The sequence below is a fragment of the Mustelus asterias genome, unplaced genomic scaffold (assembly GCF_964213995.1).
Source record: "Mustelus asterias unplaced genomic scaffold, sMusAst1.hap1.1 HAP1_SCAFFOLD_400, whole genome shotgun sequence".
Taxonomy (NCBI): Eukaryota; Metazoa; Chordata; class Chondrichthyes; order Carcharhiniformes; family Triakidae; genus Mustelus; species Mustelus asterias.
This window is the reverse complement of record NW_027590355.1, coordinates 282533-295652: the sequence shown is the minus strand read 5'-3', so window position 1 is coordinate 295652 and position 13120 is coordinate 282533. Positions and strand designations below refer to the sequence as shown.

The following is a 13120-nucleotide window of genomic DNA, read 5'->3' as shown; positions in this document are numbered from 1 at the left end:
CAGGAACTAAATAACCTGGTGATCTTTGCCAGTGACAAACCTGTTCCCCAACCAACCAACCAACCAGCCAATGCACTCCTGTCCCAACAGGATGTGGAATGTGAATCTCAATCAAAAAACACAATTGATGTCATGGATCAGGGGAGAGAGACAGAAACTAACATTTCAACATTCCAAAGCTGTACTAGTAACATTGTACAAAGAGAGAATTAGACCCCCACAGACCCTGAATACTGGATCACTGACCACACTGGAGTTCCTCCCAGATCCTGGTATTTATTCCATATTATCCGTTTCTATGCTCCAGGTGTTTCTCTGTGGGCTGAGAGTGTTTGGGAATCTTCCAATGATAATGATGCACTGATGACAGTAAAACAATTAATTAAATAATGACGCATCATAATTGAAACCGGTTTATCAATATCTGAGCTGCCAGATATAGGAGAGAAACAGACGGGACTGTAGAGGCATTCCAACTGAAAATGGTGAGTTATCTGTTTCAATATTTAGCTGTGGAATATTTAAGATTCAACGTGGAGTTTTGGGTTTATCTCCAGGTGTGTGTGGGATATCAGCATTACTCCAGCTACCTGCTGTGACACAGTATCGGGGAACCCCAACACTGTCTGCACTATTCTGCAAAGTGTCTGCAATAGTTTCCAATTCCTTTTCATCTGCTCTCCCAGGTAACTGCTCGCTGGCATTTCTGCTCCAGGTATCAATCTCACCCGGGCGGCGACTCGGATACCAGCCCGGGGTCCTCTGTGGGGTGGCACCCTCAGAGAGGGCTCCACGTGAAATTGTGCCCAGTGGTTCCCCCTGTTTTCTGGGGAATGATGGGGGTCTTTCTGGGTGACGGGGCTGTGATGAACCGAATGGTTTTCCTCATGTTTTGTGCTTCACAGAGTTGCAATTGATGGGTACGTTGGTGAGTTATGAGTTTGCAAAGCAGTGAAACAGATTCTTAATGTTTTAATGATCTCCGTGAGTGAGAATTGAGACTCTTTGACGCTGTCAGGGTGATTGGGGACCAGGAAAACGTAGCGAGAAATTCCTGGCAATTTATAAGCCACCATTCCTGAATAAAAAGAAGGATTCTTGGTTTAACACCTGCGTGATTTTCCTGAACACGCTTCAATCTCTTTCCTAATGAATTTTTTCTGATCCCTTTTACCCAGTCCCAATGACATTTAGAGAACGATAGACACCCCACCCCCTCACTATCATCAAATCGAGACTTACTGATCCTCTCCAACTCTAACTCAGTCTTTTCCACCACCTCAAAGTGGGAAACTCTTTCACTCTCTGTTTCTCACATTCCCACAATCGACTAAACTGAAAACCATGAAATAATTTTCTTTACTTTCTTCCAACCTCTCAAACCCCCGTCTCCTGCTCTCTGAGCCCCAATTCATTACCTCACTGACCCATTGTGTATTTCCACAGCTTTCTATCTTTAATCACAGGCGGTTTCCTTATCCTTATTTGTATATTTATTCATGTCACAATGACGTTACTGTGCAATGAAGTTACTGTGAAAATCCCCCAGTTGCCACACTCCGGTGACTGTTCGGGTACACCGAGGGAGAATTTAGCACGGCCAACACACCTAACCAGCACGTCTTTCAGACTGTGGGAGGAAACTGGAGCACCCGGAGGAAACCCACGCAGACACGGGGAGAGCAAATCCATTGAGTATTGAAACCAATGTCAATCTTTGGTTCTGGCCGCACTTGGAGCATTGAGTGTAATTTTGTCCATTTTCCCCAGTGAGTGATATTGAGTGTGTGGAATGGAAAGTGATCAGGAGAATCAGCAATATTCAGGCTCCACATTATTCAGATCCAGTTTGACTTGTTAGACAGACACAGGCTCAGAGACGGAGCGACTGAGGATTTTAAAATGTCGAAGGGATTGGATAGGTTATTTGAGATGGACACGAATGGGATTGGGAATGAGTCTAAAATCCTGAGGGAAAGGTTAAATCAGTGGTTCCCAAAGGGTGCGGCGCGCCACACTGGTGCGGCGAGAGGGGATGGCAAGTGTGGCGGGAAGATTCAAGAACAATCAAAGAAACATTGAAACATGGTTTAAACAAGCATTGTTTTATACTTTCTAGATGTCCCATGATCATATTATAAAGTAGTTGTGTTCTATGTTATGAATCAAGCACTGCTCGGAGTTGTTTTTGAATGTATTTATGATCAATAAAAAATTCGGTGTGGCACGAGCAAATTTTTATTCTGAAAGTGCGGCCCAGTGAAAAAAGTTTGGGAACCACTGGGTTAAATATTGGGAAGGATTTATCACCAGCCTCTGGGCCGTGTGGTATCCACAGATTCACTGTCATTCCCCCCCGCCCCCCAACCCTGTGACCAGGCAGTTTGCCCCCCTTTTAATGTCCCCCTCATGGGTCTGTGTTTTTTCTTACGCCTTGGGATGTTTTTTCGGTGTCAAATTTTGGACGACGTGGGGATTGTGGAAGGTGTTTTATGAATGGAACTTCTTTCTCAACTTCAGAGTGGGAAAACCTCCGTGATCCGCGTTTGCTGCACGAATGATTTCTATGTGGGAAGGTCAGAGAATGCTGCTGAAGTGTTTGCTGAGGTTGTACAGCTTCTTCAGCCTCAGCCTGGCTCCCCCAATGAAATGGTATTTGTATATCAGGAACAGCTGTCTGACAGCGAGCATGAAGAGGCTGTAAAGAAACTGACAGTTTACAATATCGAACGGCAGACACTGCAGACGTTTCACCAGATCATTGAGACTGACAGTCACCTGTTGGTAAAACACACATTTTCCCAAATGTGCAGGCAGGGGAAGCAGAGTTGGAGAGTACAGGCAGGGGAAGCAGAGTTGGAGAGTACAGGCAGGGGATGGACAGTCAGAGAGTACGGATAGGGGAAGCACAATCTGAGACTGCAGACAGGGGAAGCACAGTCTGAGAGTACAGACAGGGGAAGCACAGTCTGAGAGTACAGACAGGGGAAGCACAGTCTGAGAGTACAGACAGGGAAGCACAGTCTGAGAGTTCATCCAGGGGGAGCACAGTCTGAGAGGACAGACAGGGGGAGTACAGTCTGAGAGTACAGACAGGGGAAGCACAGTCTGAGAGTACAGACAGGGGAAGCACAGTCTGAGAGTACAGACAGTGGAAGCACAGTCTGAGACTACAGACAGTGGAGTACAGACAAGGGTAGCACAGTCTGAGAGTACAGGCAGCGGAAGCACAGTCTGAGAGCAGAGACAGCGGAAGCACAGTCTGAGAGTACAGACAGGGGACGCACAGTCTGAGAGTACAGACAGGGGAAGCACAGTCTGAGAGTAGAGACAGTGGAAGCACAGTCTGAGAGTACAGACAGGGAAGCACAGTCTGAGAGCAGAGACAGCGGAAGCACAGTCTGAGAGTACAGACAGGGGACACACAGTCTGAGAGTACAGACAGGGGAAGCACAGTCTGAGAGTAGAGACAGTGGAAGCACAGTCTGAGAGTACAGACAGGGGACGCACAGTCTGAGAGTACAGACAGGGGAAGCACAGTCTGAGAATACTGGGACTGTGTGGAGTGGAAAGTGATCAGGAGAATCTGCAATATTCAGGCTACACATTATTCAGATCCAGTTTGACTTTTTAGACAGACACAGGCTCAGAGACGGAGCGACTGAGGAACTTAAAATGCTGAAGGGATTGGACAGGTTATTTGGGATGGACACGAATGGGATTGGGAATGTGTCTAAAATCCTGAGGGAAAGGTTAAATATTGGGACGGATTTATCACCAGCCTCCGGGCTGTGTAGTATCCACAGATTCACTGTCATCCTTTATGAAGGACAATGGGGCGGCACAGTGGTTAGCATTGCTGCCTCACAGCACCAGGGATTCAGTTTCAATTCCTAGCTTGGGTCACTGTCTGTGCGGAGTCTGCACATTCTCCCCGTGTCTGCGTGGGTTTCCTCCGGGTGCTCCAGTTTCCTCCCACAGTCTGAAAGATGTGCGGGTTAGGTGGATTGGGCTGTGCTGAATTGCCCCTTGGTGTCAGGGTGACTAGCCAGAGTAAATGGCTGGGCTTCGTTGGATCGGGCCTGTGTGGGATTGTGGTCGGTGCAGACTCAATGGGCTGAATGGCCTCCTTCTGCACTGTAAAGTTCTTTGCTTCTATGGAAATAGACATTTCTCTGAGTGAGGAGGTTACACCCAGTTTACAGAGAAAGTGTTTCTGGTTATCTTCGATTCTCGGCTTTTCCCTGAATTTGCTGATTGGCTCAGGATTTTAAGTCAGAAATTGCTGCCTTTTATTCTCCTTAGTGACCCCCCGCCCTGTGACCAGGCAGTTTCCCCCCTCCTAATACCCCCCTCATGGGTCTGGGTTCCTTTATCCTCACGTTTCTGCCTTGGGATGTCTTTTGTTGTCGAATTTTGGATGACGTGGAGATTGTGGAAGGTGCTTTATGAATGTTACTTCTTTCTCAACTTCAGAGTGGACAAAGATCAGAGGATTCTCAGGTTGATGAGGTTGCGAGTGAATTGATCAACCTGTCGCTTACAAAACAAGACGAACAGCCCAGCAGCGAGGATGGAGCAGTTGCTGAGAAACAGAAAGTACCAGATTCACTGGATTCGCCGCACACGATTTCGAGCAGCTCTCAGGTAACAATGATGTGTTGCTAAATGTGATACTGGGCATGAAGTTGGTTAGTGTTATCCGGAACTGACATCCCAGTTCCGTGGCGATGGTCATGTTTCCCCTCCCACAGGGGGTTTCAATCAGCAGCAAACACTGTCACTGGGCTGGACTCTGCAAAGTGTGTTTTACAATGTGAAGTAATTTAATTCTGGGTTTATTTATCCCAGTCATACTTTCCCCTCACCCCACCCCACCATCCCCTCTCGGGGCAATTTGATATCTTCAGCAACACCTCCCACCCAATCAAAGCTGCTGGATCCAGCCCACCCCCCTGCCCGTCCCCCAATCCCACCCCCATCAGGTAGAGGGGCTCCGACTGCCCCCCCACTGAAACCAGCAACTCATTGGAGCTTCCCGTTCATCTGTGATGGGACTCGCACACTCTCGAAAGGGGAATATTGTGAGGTGACTACTCGGGGTTACTGAGTGCAATTTACCCCAATTTACCCCCTCAACTCCCCATCCCGACGATGCAAAGTCCAGCCCCGTGGGACCCAGTGCGTGCTGCTATTCTGCTGCTAAAGGCATCACGCTCTGTGCTATGCAATGGGATCTCCCTGTGCTCCTTTAGTATCATTTTCTTGTATTAATCTATCCAATTCTTGATGTAAAAATCCCAAAGGGTTTGTTTAGTTAGAAGGTGATATCTCACTAACCAGCGTGCACTATATTAACTCTGTTAATGAACTGTCTAACACTGGGTGATGGGCAGAGTTTCTCTGAGCTGAGGTTCAGGGGCTGCACCGACTGAAGGAGCTGAGATTGATTCCAGTCTGGGGGTAACTCACGTCCTCGATCCAGCAGCAACTCCCACTTTACACTTCAGTGTTGCTCCCAGCAGCTGAGTGGATGGACCAACCTGCTCAAACTGGGACAGTAAGAAGTCTCACAACACCAGGTTAAAGTCCAACAGGTTTATTTGGTCGCACGAGCTTTTGGAGCGCTGCTCCTTCATCCGGTGAGTGCTAAAACTTGGACAGAGCGACTCACTCAACCCACCCCACGGGGGGGAGGGAGGGGGGGAGGGGGGGGAGGGAGGAGGGGGGAGGGGGGAGAGGGGGGGAGGGGAGGGGGGGAGGGGGGTAGGGGAGGGGGAGGGGGGGAGGGGGGGGAGGGCGGAGGGGGGGAGGCGGAGGGAGGGGGGTGGGGGGGGAGGGGGGAGGGGGGGGTGGGGTGGTGGGGGGGAGGGGGAGGTGGGGGGTGGGGGAGGTGGGGGGGTGGGGTGGGGGGAGGGGGGTTGGGGGGGAGGGGGGGTGGGGGGGAGGGGGGGTGGGGGGGAGGGGGGGTTGGGGGGGGGAGGGGGGGTGGGGGGGAGGGGGGGTCGGGGGAGGGGGGGTGGGGGTGGTGGTGGGGTGGGGGTGGTGGTGGGGAGGGGTATGGTGGTGGGGAGGGGGGGTGGGGGGGTGGGGGGGAGGGGGGGTGGGGGGGAGTGTGGGGTGGGGTGAGGGCGGGTGGGGGGGGTGGGTGGGGGGGAGGGGGGGGGGGGGTGGGGGGGGAGGGGGTTGGTGGCGGGAGGGGGGGTGGGGGGGAGGTGGCTGGTGGGGGGGAGGGGGGGTGGGGGGTTGGGGGGGGAGGGGGGAGAATGGGGGGTGGGGGGGCGGGGGTGGGTGGGGGGGAGGGGGGGTGGGGGGTGGGGGGGGAGGGGGGGTGGGGGGGAGGGGGGGTGGGGGAGGGGGGGGTGGGGGGAGGGGGTTGGGGGGGGCGGGAGAGGGGGGAGGGGGGGTGGGGTGGGGGAGGGGGGTGGGGGGGAGTGCGGGGGGGGGGGGGGGGGTGGGGGGGCGGGGGGGGGGGGTGGGCGGGGAAGCAGTCACGCTTCCAGTTTCCGACTGCTCTCCATTGACTCCGACAGGAGTGTGTGAAGTGTGAGGATAATTGTGAGGGGAAGCAGTCTGAAAGTACAGACAGGGGAAGCAGTCTGAGAGTACAGACAGGGGGAGCAGTCTGAGAGTACAGACAGGGGGAGCAGTCTGAGAGTACAGGCAGGGGAAGCACAGTCTGAGAGTACAGACAGGGGGAGCACAGTCTGAAAGTACAGACTGGGGAAGCCCAGTCCATGAGTACAGACAGGGGGTGCACAGTCTAAGAGTACAGACAGGGGAAGCACAGTCTACGAGTACAGACAGGGAAAGCAGTGTCTGAGAGTACAGACAGAGGAAGCACAGTCTGAGAGTACAGACAGGGGAAGCACAGTCTGAGAGTGCAGACAGGGGAAGGACAGTCTGAGAGTACAGACAAGGGAAACACAGTCTGAGACTACATTCACGGGGAGCACAGTCTGAGATTACAGACAGAGGAAGCACAGTCTGAGAGTTCAGACAGAGAAATGATTCAGTGCTGTAACTATTTTTTAATTAATGGCTATGTACAGAGTCATTCCGCTCATTTTGAAGGGGAAACTAGAATGATTGTTGGTTGACGATGTTACATCCCAGGGGTAGCACGAAGGTACAGTGGTTAGCACTGCTGCCTCACAGCGCCAGGGACCCGGGTTCGATTCCTGGCTTTGGTCACTGTCTGTGTGCAGTCTGCACGTTCTCCCTGTGTCTGCGTGGGTTTCCTCCGGGTGCTCCAGTTTCCTCCCACAGTCTGAAAGACATGCTGGTTAGGGTGCATTGGCCGTGCTAAATTCTCCCTCAGTGTACCCGAACAGGTGCCGGAATGTGGCGACGAGGGGATTTTCACAGTAACTTCATTGCAGTGTTAATGTAAGCCGACTTGTGACACTTCCCGATTCTAAGGAATTTGAGTGAACTCTGACTAATGATCACTGCAAAAATCTGAAATAATTTCCTGAAATTGCTGGTTTTTAGGTTTTTTTTTATTCCAGACAGCTGATTGATTGTCGGGCTGGGTCAGTAAAGTGGAAGAATCGGCTAGGATCTTTCCCAATCTTTCACTCAGTTCTTCTGAACTGTGGCCAGGTATCAAAAAGCCACAGTTCAGGAATTCCCCATCTGAACCCCTTTCCAATCCCCCCTCCTCAAATCCCCTCCGTGTGTCAGAGCTGCCGCCCCCCCCCCCCCACCCCTCCCAATATGTGTCTCTTGTGTCAGTGTTTGTTATTCCTCATGTTGCTACTTTGGGATGTTTGTGTACAAGATTGGGAATGTTGGGAGATCCGGAGATTGTGAAAATTGCTGATTAAATGTAAGCTCCTTCTCCCCTTTAGGGTATACACATCACATTTAATCCATGAGGCAAACACCACATATTACAAAGTGGGCCATTCTAAAAATCCCACGGAACGGTGCCGTGGACTTCAGACAGGAAACCCCCGACAACTGACGCGTGAGCATGAAGTACGGGTGAGGGACAAGGAGGCAGAGGGAAGGGTTCTTGAAGCACTGCAGGAATACAAAGCAGACCTGGGCGGAGGCACCAAGTGGTTTCGTCTCGACACCAAAGCAAGAGTTAATGAGGCAAAAGCAGCAATGAACAATGAGAAATGGCCAGATCTGCTGCACTAACGGGTGTTCGAATCAGCATTGAACAGTGTCACTGGGCTGGACTCGCCAAATAATCTTTCCATTGTCAATATCAGATTGTCATCGTTCAGGTAGAAAGTGTTTTATGGAGCCCACCTGGGTCATGAGTTTTGCATCTTGACTTTGGCTCAGATAAGCATGATAGGCTTCACTTCAGGTGTGATTCAAAAGACCCAGTAGGGAGCTTTTATCAAACAAGGTTTAATTAAGAATGTAGTTAACCTGTATGGAAAGAAAATTAGCAATATCTTTTATCAATTACAAACAAAACAATCACGATAATGTATAACCCTTAACAAATACATCTAAGATGTTCCAATCAAACCAAAACCGCCCATAGACAAAACCCTTTAAACAAGTTCAACACAGCAAAGACTAATGCTCACGTGATACTGGAATTGAGTCCTTTGGTTGAAAGCGGCAGTTCTCTTGATACTCTCAGAATAGTTTGAAGTCAGATTAGCTTCCCAGAACACCAGGAAGAGACTCTGGTCAAACCAAACAACAACAGATTATTTACTCCAGGAAGGCAAGAAGCCTTGCTTTCAGCTAACCAGCAAAATTTCCAAAACCAGGGAGAGAGAGAGACACTTCTTTCCAGCTTAATGTCCCTTCCAAAACTCAAACTACTGCCAGTCAAACAGTAAATGATACCTTAAACTCCCTAGGAAAGAAAACAAAACTGTCCAAAAACATATGGCCTTCCTCCTAACAATGCAGCTCATCATAAATCCCAAAGTAAAAAATAAACAAACCCCATTTAAGTAGCAATAAAAGGACTCCCAAAGATAACTCGGCACACTGAGAGCGGCAGAGAACATGATTTTAAAAAAATCTCTGAAAGGTACAATAACATCACAGGGTAAGAAAATCCAAATTCGAAGTCATTTAATTCGAGATTTATTAATCCTATTAATTTTATGTTTGATTTGATGCCCTCCTCAGGGGCAGTGACATTTACCACCTATTGGGATACAATACAATGGAAGCAACAACTCCGGGGTTCAGTTTCCTACCTCCCCCCCCCCGTCCCCCAATCCCACCCCCATCAGGTAGAGGGGCTCCGACTGCCCCCCACTGAAACCAGCAACTCATTGGAGCTTCCCGTTCATCTGTGATGGGACTCGCACACTCTCTAAAGGGGAATATTGTGAGGTGACGACTCGGGGTCACTGAGTGCAATTTACCCCAATTTACCCCCTCAACTCCCCATCCCGACGATACAAAGTCCAGCCCCGTGGGACCCAGTTCATGCTGTTATTCTACTGCTAAAGGCATCACGCTCTGTGTTATGTAATGGGATCTCCCTGTGCTCTTTTAGCATCATTTTCTTGTATTAATCTATCCGATTCTTCATGTAAAAATCCCAAAGGGTTTGTTTAGTAAGAAGGTGAACTCTCACTAACCAGCGTGCAATATATTAACTCTGTTAATGAACTGTCTAACACTGGGTGATGGGCAGAGTTTCTCTGAGCTTAGGTTCAGGGGCTGCACCGACTGAAGGAGCTGAGATTGATTGCAGTCTGGGGGTAACTCACGTCCTCCATCCAGCAGCAACTCCCACTTTACACTTCAGTGTTGCTCCCAGCAGCTGAGTGGATGGACCAGCCTGCTCAAACTGGGACAGTAAGAAGTCTCACAACACCAGGTTAAAGTCCAACAGGTTTATTTGGTCGCACGAGCTTTTGGAGCGCCGCTCCTTCATTAGGTGAGTGCTAAAACTTGGACAGAGCGGCTCACTCAACCCACCCCAGCTCCCGGGACAACGAAGGGGGGGGTGGCAGTGGGGAAGCAGTCACGCTTCCAGTTCCCGACTGCTCTCCAGTGACTCCGACAGGAGTGTGTGAAGTGTGAGGATAATTGTGAGGCTCTCAGAGTTGTCCATCCTGTCCACACCCTGGTGAGATATTGGAGGGTGCGGGACTGAGAGTCAGGGGAGGAGGGAAGGGGATGGGAGTTGTGGAAGTGTGGATTGGAGCAGGAGGTAGGCCGAGAGCAACCCGCAGTTACTGCATTACTGGAAACCAGCCAGATTCGTAAAGTGAAGAGCCTTAATTATGAGACAATTAAAGAATAAGAAATTAATCAATAGATCTATTCAAAAGGCTGGGAATATAATCTGTAACACAAAGTTTATAATCTTTTACATTTTATAATTACACATAATTAATGCTTGATTTTAAATACATTAGTCATAAATGATGAGAATTGTAAGTGGCTAAACTCCAAACTTTCACACCCTTGGCAAATTACACTCAGTTGGAAAAGGAATGGGGCCTTATTCAAATAGTCTCATTTTTTAGCAAGCATTTGCATTAAAACACCAGGAGATGCACGGGTGGCACAGCGGTTAGCATTCCTGCCTCACAGCGCCAGGGACCCGGGTTCGATTCCTGACTTGGGTCACTGTCTGTGTGGTGTCTGCACGTTCTCCCCGTGTCTGCGTGGGTTTCCTCCAGGTGCTCCAGTTTCCTCCCACGGTCTGAAAGATGACTTAGGGATCACAGGTGGACAGAGTGGTGAAGAAGGCATTCGGCATGCTTGGTTTCATCGGTCAGAACATTGAATACAGGAGTTGGGACGTCTTGTTGAAGTTGTACAAGACATTGGTAAGGCCACACTTGGAATACTGTGAGCAATTCTGTTCACCCTATTCTTGACAGGATATTATTAAACTAGAAAGAGTTCAGAAAAGATTTACCAGGATGCTACTGGGACTTGATGGATTGAGTGAAAGGAGAGGCTGGATAGACTGGGACTTTTTTCTCTGGAGCGTAGGAGGCTGAGGGGTGATCTTATAATGTCTATAAAATAATAAGGGGCACAGATCAGCTATCTAGATAGTCAATATCTTTTCCCAGAGGTAGGGGAGTCTAACACTAGAGGGCATAGGTTTAAGGTGAGAGGGGAGAGATACAAAAGTGTCCAGAGGGACAATTTTTTCACACAAAGGGTGGTGAATGCCTGGAACAAGCTGCCAGAGGTAGTAGTAGAGGCAGGTACAATTTTGTCTTTTAAAAAGCATTTAGATAGTTACATGGGTACGATGGGTATAGAGTGATATGGGCAAAATGCGGGCAATTGGGATGAGCTTAGGGGTTTTTAAAAAGAAAGTGCGGCATGGACAAGTTGGGCCGAAGGGCCTGTTTCCATGCTGTAAACCTCTATGACTCGATGACTCTATGTGCGGGTTAGGTGGATTGGCCATGCTAAATTGCCCCTTGCTCAATTGTCCAAAGATGTGTAGGTTAGGTGCATTGACCATGCTAAATTCTTCCTCGGTGTACCCGAACAGGCGCCGGAGTGTGGCGACTAGGGGATTTTCACAGTAACTTCATTGCAGTGTTAATGTAAGCCTAGTTGGGACACTAATAAATAAGCGTTAAGCTTTAAAAAAAGCAAGTGGGAATCGGCGCCAATTATTCATCAGCAGATGGTTAAATGACCCAATTATTGGGCAACCCTTGGGCTAATTTGAGTGAAGAGAGTGTGAGTGACGGGGGTAAAAATGAAGGTTTGGAGTGGCCATTTTGTTCTCGTGTTATTCAGGTTTTGGAATTATCACTTCACACCTTCAGACTGAGCAACCGAGGAAAGTCTGTTTGATTGTTCAAGTTAAACATTCTCCTCTTACTGTTCATTGCTGTTAATTATATTACGCCTTTTTATCTTTTTAACTTGTTATCTTTCTGTCCTTTAATAGTGAATAAAGCTTTTGCATTTACCATTTGAAGTGTTGATTCTTTCCGGATTGTGAAAGTCTCGTGGAACCTGCTTGAATTCACAATTGGGGATTTATTGCAAACTAACAGTACCCCCGGTGTCCTCAGAGTTGTCGATTCTGTCCACACTCTGGTGAGATATTGGAGGGTGCGGGACTGCAGCCTACTGAGAGTCAGGGGAGGAGGGAAGGGGATTGGAGTTGGGGAATTGTGGATTGGAGGAGGAGGAAGGATGAGGAGCAGGAGGAAGTCACAAGTAAGGCTTACATAAACACTGCAATGAAGTTACTGTGAAATTCCCCAAGTCGCCACAGTCCGGCGCCTGTTCAGGACAATGCACCCGAACCAGCACAGTCTTTCAGACTGTGGGAGGAAACTAGAGCACCTGGAGGAAACCCACGCAGACACGGGGAGAACGTGCAGACTCCACACAGACAGTGACCCAAGCTGGGAATGCGAAGCTGGGTCCCTGGCGCTGTGAGGCAGCAGCGCTAACCACTGTGCCACCGTGCCGCCCCAGCAAGGCAGTTGTCTGGGCCAACATTCTTGCCCAGTTAGCCACTTGTTAGATTGCCGTCGCTACCTGGTCAGGTGCTGAATTCATCTTCAGTCACGTTTTCAATTCACTCCGAATAATTGTTTGTGATTTTCTATAAACTGGGCACGCCCGTCTCAGGTTACTCAGTGTCAGTTTCCATCGCGAGTGAATTGCGATGTTTCGATTCCAATCCCGCACCTTTCTCTGCAGTGTTGGGCGGGTCATGACAAACTGAACTATTTGGTATTGTATTAAAGTTAGTGCCTGAACAGGGACCCTGGGGCTGGATTTATCCATCGGCTTGCGGGCAGCACCGCAAGGTGCGAATATTGTTTAAAAACACACACCAGTACTCAGGGGATTAGGGGTAATATGTTAACATGAATTGAGGAATGTTGAATGGATCAAAAACTAAACATAGAACATAGAACAGTACAGCACAGAACAGGCCCTTCGGCCCACAATGTTGTGCCGAGCTTTATCTGAAACCAAGATCAAGCTATCCCACTCCCTATCATCCTGGTGTGCTCCATGTGCCTATCCAATAACCGCTTAAATGTTCCTAAAGTGTCTGACTCCACTATCACTGCAGGCAGTCCATTCCACACCCCAACCACTCTCTGAGTAAAGAACCTACCTCGGACATCCTTCCTATATCTCCCACCATGAACCCTATAGTTATGCCCCCTTG

General features: G+C 49.3%; 1 protein-coding gene across 1 annotated transcript; it reads left to right on the top strand.

The window, feature by feature from the left end:
* The first annotated feature begins 418 nt into the window (after positions 1-418).
* On the top strand, positions 419-11894 carry LOC144486571 (uncharacterized). Its single transcript, XM_078204627.1, has 3 exons — positions 419-485; positions 4477-4647; positions 7854-11894. The coding sequence occupies exons 2-3, from the start codon at positions 4574-4576 to the stop codon at positions 8149-8151; spliced, it is 372 nt and encodes a 123-aa protein (XP_078060753.1). The 5' UTR covers positions 419-485; positions 4477-4573; the 3' UTR covers positions 8152-11894.
* The last annotated feature ends 1226 nt before the right edge of the window (positions 11895-13120 follow it).

What these genes read in the sequence shown, in the direction of transcription:
- LOC144486571 (XM_078204627.1), top strand. Translation starts at nt 4,574, where the DNA reads ATGGAGCAGTTGCTGAGAAACAGAAAGTACCAGATTCACTGGATTCGC. An exon ending in CGATTTCGAGCAGCTCTCAG is followed by an intron (nt 4,648 to 7,853) that starts GTAACAATGATG and finishes TCTCCCCTTTAG; the next exon opens with GGTATACACATCACATTTAA.